General features: G+C 48.3%; 1 protein-coding gene across 2 annotated transcripts in view; it reads left to right on the top strand.

Annotated features, from left to right (window-relative positions):
- The first annotated feature begins 1,946 nt into the window (after nucleotides 1-1,946).
- Nucleotides 1,947-7,498, top strand: part of NUP153 (nucleoporin 153) — a 43,744-nt gene continuing 38,192 nt past the window's right edge. For both annotated transcript variants that reach the window (XM_063160440.1, XM_063160430.1), the window contains exon 1: nucleotides 1,947-2,073. In XM_063160440.1, coding sequence (XP_063016510.1) covers nucleotides 1,978-2,073 — 96 coding nt within the window. In that variant the 5' untranslated portion in view covers nucleotides 1,947-1,977. The remainder of the gene's footprint in view (nucleotides 2,074-7,498) is intronic.

The raw sequence follows: 7,498 nt of genomic DNA, 5'->3' as shown, positions 1-7,498 counted from the left end.
AAACAAGCATAGGATAGGGATTGTCTGTCACTGCAAGTCATCCCCTGCATGTAAAATTGTATTCCCAATTGTGGGGCACAAGGGTAAGAGTGCAGTTTATGAGGAGAAATATCTTGAAAGTAATTCCACTCTGCTGGGTAATGGTTATTTCCTGTAGATAATGAAAAGGGGACAAAGAATTGAGGAGTTAAGTCATGTAAGAGAACTGGAAGGACCCTGACGAAGTTTAAAACAACCCAGTATGAAGCAGAAAAGAGGCAGCACAAAATTCCCCAACACCATTTCTTGTTACAGCTGTTCCTCTGTAGCTGCTGCCTCTTTACATTTCTGCATGCTTTCAGAATCACCTTTGTTTGAGGTCCCCATAATTCCCCCCACACCTCTCCTAGTTCCACACACCCTTTCTTCGTGTGTGTGCTGGGATAAATGCTGTTTTGTTTTTTTTTGTGTGTGTGTGGAAGGGGTAAGGGGTGTGTGGTGCATCAGGGCTCAGTTCTGGGTAACATTTTTATTGACTTGCACACAGGGAAGATGCTTGTGATTTTCTGCACTGCTCAGCTCCCTCCATCCTTCTCACGGCAAGTTGATACTAAAAATAAAATGTGAAACTTCTCACCTTTACTTTCAGTAAGATAAACCCCCACATTTTAATGTATTTTAACTTGGTAATAGGAATGCACTCTTCCTCATGTTTTGAGGAAGTAAAAGTGATGGTGAAGCTTTCTCCTCCTACCTCCTTTCCCCATGCCACCACTAAGCGGTGAAAAACGTGCACCTGCTGTTTCTCTTGCTTACACAAACCCACTCACTAGTGGCAGCACCACAGACCTCCCGGTGCCGTTTTTCCTGCCGCGTTCTCCACGCTCCTCGTCAGGGGCAAGGGAACCATCCCCCTCATGCTGTCCCTTTGGGGAGGTTCAGCGTGGTTAACTTGTGTCCCCGGGGGCGGAGTGGCAGGAGGACAGACGCAGGCTCTGCTCGGTGGTGCCAAGCAGTAGGTCAAGAGGCAAGGGGCAGAAACTGATGCACAGTAACTTTCACGTAAATACGAGGAAAAAAACTACTGCGTGAATGACTGCTGGGACTGGAACATGGTGCCCACAGAGGTTGTGGGGTCTCCCCCACTGTGAAGAAAGGAAGTGTCCGGATGCAGTCCTGTGCCATGTGCTCTGGGACGACACTGCTTGAGCGGAAAGGTTGGATCAGATGACTCACTGTGGTCTCTTTCAACCTGAGTCATTCTGTGAAACGCCGCGGGAAGAGGGGAGACGGCGGTGGAATCACCCGCGGCGAGACGCGCACAGACCTCCGCTGTAGCCCTCAAGGCGTCCCTGAGCTGCGCCCGGGGACAGCCGTTTCCCCCCGCCACGTCCCTCTGCGGGTCGCGGCAGATCCCAGCGAGCGCTTTTCCCGCGCAGCCGGCCCGGCCCGACCCCTCCCGCTTCCCTCGGAGCGGGGGCGGTGCGCGTGCGCGGGAGCGGCCGGGCCCTCGGCCCGGCGCCGCTTGTGTGACGCGCCCGCGCGGGCTGGTGACGCGCGCGCGGCCCGGGGCGGCCGCCGTGTGGTTGGTCGGCCGGGCAGGGGGGTGCGGCGGCGGCGGCGGCTGGGGCCGCGGGCGGGCGGGCGGACAGCGCGCGGGGCGCCGCCGCCGGGCGGGAGAGCGCGAGCGAGGAGCGGCGGGCGGAGGGATCGCGGAGGGAACGCGGGGAAGGAAGAGACGCGCGAGAGGGAGAGACGCGCGAGCGCGCGCGCGCGGGTAGGGGCGGGGCGGAGGCCGCGGAGGAGCCCCCCGCGCGCGCGCCAGAGGCCGCGCGCGGCGCGTGGCGGGCGGGAGCGGCGCGGGGGGAGAGAGGCCCGGCCGGGCGCGTCCCCGCGGGGACGGTGACAGCGACAGCGCTGCCGGGCCGCGGCGGAGCACAGCGGCCGCACCAGGAGGAGGAGGACGAGGCCGCCGGCGGCGGCGGGCCGGATCGCATCATGGCCTCGGGCGGCGGCGGCGGCGGCGGCAAGATCCGGACCCGACGGCACCACCTGGGAGCCGCGAAGCCGCCCTACGCGAGGGGCAAGCAGCAGGTGAGGTCGCGGGTCAGCCCCGTGAAATCCTTCCCCTTCTACCCCGCTCGTCTCCCGGCGCTCCCCTCAGCGGCGGCAGGAGGCGCTCCGGAGGCCCGACCTCTTCCCTCCGCCACCCTCCCCCCTTCGCTCTCCACGCAGTCCCACGTGCGCGGCTTCGGGCCGGGGTTTCCCGGTGGAGCGGCCCGTGAGGAGGAGGAGGGAAGGGTTTCCCGCCGGGGCTGTGGGGATTGTGGGATTTCCGGGAGCTCACCCCGCTCCGGCGCCGCCGGGCTGCGGGGGGATTTCGCCTCCGCTTTGTCTCCCGCCTGTCCCCCGCTAGGCAGGAGCAAAGGCGGGAGGAGGAGGAGAGGGCGGCGGGGAAGGGGTAGGTGCGCATTCCCTCTCCTCGCGGTTGGAGCGGGCTGGCTCCCGCTCCGTGGGATGCTCGTTTTGTCTCCGCGCTGCCCGGTTAAATCATGATTAAATTGATCTTAACTGGGTTATCAAGTTAGAGTCACTCGTCAGATTTAAGTGCATCGCTTCTAATATTTGCTTTTCTTGACGAATTCCAGGTTCCAAATGAGTCTGTGAGGGTGCTGGGTAGTTAGGCATCTCCCATTGTGGTTTCTTTTTTTTCCTTTTTTTTTTTTTTTTGGTCGGATGCTGCCTGCAGAGCCCTTAGGTTTCTTCACCCCTTCCTTATGCCTAAACATGCTGGTGCAATACGAGCAAAATGTAATTCATGAGGCGTTTGTTCTTCTTTGTATTGTAGGACAGAATAGATAGATAACATTAAAAAAGCAGTTTTTAAATTGCAGTACATAGATCCCGTGCCATTCAGAGTGGCTGCAGGGAGTAGAAGCAAAGATTCTTCCCAACTCCTGTTTGTCATAGAATTTCAAGATGCCTGGAGACAGTGCTCTGGAAATGCCTTTCACGTGTATTTATGAATCTGAAATTGTCTGTAAAACCAAAGCGTTTACATTATTAAATCGGTAATGTAAGCCAGGAGATTAAATACTATATGTAAAATTGAGGGTGTTTTACACATAAATTGTTGCTCAATTAGTTTTTATTATTTGGGAAGTACTATACTTAATCCTTTGTATAGCACACTGATCAGCAGTGTTGTCCTTGTAAAGCAGGCAGGGTGACGCTTCATCCAGAGAATCACTGCACTTCACTTGCAGAGCAAACGTTGAAAGCTCATACGTGAACGACAGAGTAATGTTGAAATTGCAATATCCTGCACATGGTGATACTGTGTAGATAACCGATAAAACAGATGCATTTAAAATAATTAGGTGAGATGATTGTCTGATAATTCTGTTGTCTCTTACCTGTGTGTGTTTTCTAGTAGGTTTATTTGAACAATAGGGCAAAGCAAACACGTGCTTGGGGGGGATATCTGTGGGATTCTGCCCAGAGCATGGATGCTGCAAGTCAAATACATCAATCAAATTTACAAGTAATATATTAGGGTAAATAGTCAAACAGATAGGTGTCAGATATGTGCATTTATTGTAAGGAATGGCTTTTTAACCCTGTATATCTTGCTAACATGCATTACATAGAAAGATGAGCTCTGGGTAGATAGCTTACTTGAACCAGCATTAATTGATAATTTTCAATATAACATCCCCTCTGCAGAAAGTGTTCTGTGGTTTGGTGTTGTCCCTCAGTAATGAGTTTGGGAAGACATGGAAGTGCTCAATGCAGTCTGGGCATCATCTGCTCCCCAAACTATTATCAATAAGGAAGCTCGTAGAAGTACTGTATTAAAACTGTTCTAAGTGCTTGGGGACAGGACTGCAGTCCTGAAAACTCAGTCTCTGATCACCAAGCTCCGAAGATGCCTAAGCACTGAATGCCACGTTGCTAATACCTGTAAAATCTTAGGATGTTTGCTTCTTTTCCACTTGTATGAAGATGAGTAGCATGATGCCAGGCTTACAGTAGTAAGCCTGTTGTGTGTTTTTCTGAAGTTGTTATGCTTTCTTGATGTTGTTATTTTGCCATAGTCTCCCGGGGAGCTTGGTCAGGTGGGAATTCTCCAGTCGTGCCCAGCGTGCTGCAGAGTCAGTCTTCCATTAAGTGCAGCAACAGCTTTAGAAGACATTTGGAAGAGGAGATGCTGCTGCTTTTCAAAGATGATTAGCTAAAGCATTTGTTCAAAATGTGGTAGACCCTGCTTCAGATTTTTTTTTTTTTTGCCTAGAGACATCAACCTACATCTTTCACTTTCTGGGCAAATATCCCAGTTGCCAAGCTGTGTGTTGTCTTTGAATTCTTCTGACTGAAACTGTGTTATTATCCAGAAAAAGAATGTGTGATTCATTGAGCCAGGAAGAGGATGTATAAGGTGTTACTTTCATAGAGTGGAGACATACAGCCTCTGATCCATGATTTCAGAAGTTATTTGTTTAATATATTCTGGAATAAACATGGAAAGTGCAGAACTTCCTGCCCTTTTCTCCCCAGGTGCCTGATAGAGCCATATTTCATTACGTTGGTGTATGTGGTTTTTTAACTGTAGAGTCTTTTTTTAAACCAGTCTCAAATAGGAGGGATGAACAGATGCTGCTTGGAGGATGTGACTTGCAGCCTGTATTTTCTCTTGGAAGATGGAGCTATGAGTAGATTTCCCCCACTAGTGAAGGAACTAAACCACAGTATTTTCTTTTCTGGGCTACCATCCTGCTTTATAAAAAGTGCACTGTCAGCAGCTGCATTATTAAACCAAGAAACAAAAAGTAGTAGCACCACGAGGTAAGGACAGTATCCACTCACTTACCATGAAGATCTGAGGTGGGAGAGTCACATATCAGATTGAAAAGAGCCTTTTTGTGTCTCTTTGGAGGCTGTTCTTGGAGCAGGATGGTGGAGTTCTTCCCGTTGACTACGCTTTCCTAGGGGTAGAGTGTTGACAGCTCCACACGGAATGCACTGAGTGCTGAAGTACCCTGCCTCCTCCTGCACTTGGGTTAAAATTACAGCTTCTCTGAGAACTAAGCTCATGCCAGGTGAGGGAGCTGCTGTATCCAGCATCTGGGTTTCATCTTCCAGATGTGGCCCCCGTGTTTCTAAGTGCTGGTTTGTCCTGGTCATTTGGATAGACCGATGGTGGGAATTACCGATGCGGATGTGTTAAATGGGAGGGATGTTTGCATTGCTGGCTTACTAAACTGCTTCTAGAAGAGTATTTGTATGTTCCTATTGTTAATTTTATGTTTAATTTTGTGCTTGTTGTGTGTGCTGGTTTAACTTGGAGCAGTGCCATTCTCATCCAGGTAACAGATTTCAGAGATTTTAAGTGTGACTTAAAGGAGAAAAGAATAAAATAACTTCCTGTAGTATTTTTTTTATTTGAGTATTAAGCATTCAGATGAAGGAGTCAGAGAACTTTGGTTCTCCTGCACTTTTATTTAAACTCATACAGGCAGATTTAAGCATGAGAAGAAACCAGTTACCTGAAAAGTGTTTATAACCTTCCCATAAACTTCTATATTCACGTTAAGCTTTAGCTTAGAGCTCTTTGATAGTAGAGATAATGTCTGTACATTAAAACTGCTGCCAAGGAGTGATGTTTTCCTTTTTTCCTACATGTGTATGTGCCAGTGCATATTTATAGTGTAGATGTCCAAATCCAAAGATGTTTTCCTTGATGAAACCAGCGTAAGTCTGTGCATGTATTGTAGTTGGTCTTGTGCTGATGTAGTTAGGACATAGCCTGACAAAGGGGACCAGAAGGCCACTGGAAGCCACTTTCATAGGCCTGGGTCATGAAAGGCTCTCTGGATTTGTGAGTTTCACCAAGTCACTTGAGACATCATATAAGGTTCTTCCCAGAGGGACTAGGTACAGGACTGGGAACTGAACACTGTATGCAGCAGTGTCTAAAGCATTGCATTGCTGCCTGCTGCTGTCTTGAAGGTGGGCCTTGCTGGGCAGTGACTGCAGGCAGTGGGCAGAAGGGATCTTACAAACCACCAGGTTTATTTTGTGAGGAAATTTTGAAACTTTGATGCTTAAGAGTTCCTAGAGAATCATATTGAGCAATGTAACCTAGGTAATGTTTCATAGGCCTTAAACAGGAAAATGATAATTTAAAAAGTCTTTATTAAGAATGTCCATATGGACCTACACAAATACCATTGTATTAACTCCAGTCAACAGGATTGCACCTTGAAGCACACTTAACATGGTTGTATTTGTATGCAATTCTGCTTGATTTGGTTTAGTAGTAAGCTAGCACATTGAGCTAAAACAAATATATTTGGAGAAATGTGTAATGTGTATTTAAAGATTTTTTTTAAAGATGGGCTGATAGTCAACATCAGAAGTTTTGTCTTTGTCCCAGCAATATGATACTGTATTGGCAAAACAGGTGTTGAAATTTGGCACTTGGCTTTCTACTGCTACTGTAAACAAAAATGTATTCTAATTGGGAAGAACTTATAACACTGAGATATTGACAGTTTTCTCTCATTTAGGCTAGCAGTACTGTTCACTTGTACAAATTGTCGATGATGATTGCTATAGCATTTCATTAATATTCTAGGGTTTGTTTCAAAGTGTTGTTATGACAGTCTTGGAGGCTGTGAAGTGTTGGGGACAAACAGTATTAATGAGCGGTATCTTAGGAAAAGAAAAAAGCAGATGAAATAATTGAGTGTGTTAGCTGGGACACTGCAAATTGTCTTTGGTTGCTGGCAGCACATCACTTCCTCGGAGTTATTTATTCCTCCAGTCAGTAATTAGAACCAGTTCTTGCTCCCCTGCCATGGACAAACTGAGCTGCTGCTCAACGATGATTGATTCTAACAACTCGGCAGGACAGAGTTCAGAATCTTTTGTGCGCCCAAAAATGTTTGAGCAAAAGTATTGCAGGTTGCTGCAGGTGGTGGGCTGCATTACGTACTGAATTCATAGCACACTGGGATGACTGGCTCAGTGGTCATGGGGCAAACGGTGCATGTTGTTTACCTGGACTTTAGCAATGCCTGCAGCATGGTCTCCCATGTGATCCCTGTTGTCCACTTGGTGAAATACAGACTTGTCAGGTGGACTGTAAAATGATTAGAAAATTAGCAGGACCATTGACCTCAAAGGGTTGTGACCAGCAGTGCAAAGATCCAGTGGCAGCCAATTGCTAATAGAGCTCTCAGAGGATGATATTGAGGCTGATGCTGTTCCATGTCTTTATTGACAACCAAGGAATGCCATGGATCCTCAGCAGATAATACTAAACCCTTGGGAACTTCAGCCCTGTTGCCTAATGAAGAATGGGGCTGCCATTGAGGGAACTTGGCAGAAGTGGGCTGCCAGGAACCTTGTGAGTTTTAATAAAAGCAAATGTGAAGTCCTTCATCTGGGACAAAACAACCCCACCGACCTGCTGGACAGCAAGTTGAACGTGAGTCAGCAGCACGCTCTTGAGGTA

The sequence above is a fragment of the Melospiza melodia genome, chromosome 1, assembly GCF_035770615.1.
Source record: "Melospiza melodia melodia isolate bMelMel2 chromosome 1, bMelMel2.pri, whole genome shotgun sequence".
Taxonomy (NCBI): Eukaryota; Metazoa; Chordata; class Aves; order Passeriformes; family Passerellidae; genus Melospiza; species Melospiza melodia.
The sequence above is the reverse complement of the archived record's forward strand: the minus strand, read 5'-3'. Positions and strand labels throughout refer to the sequence as shown.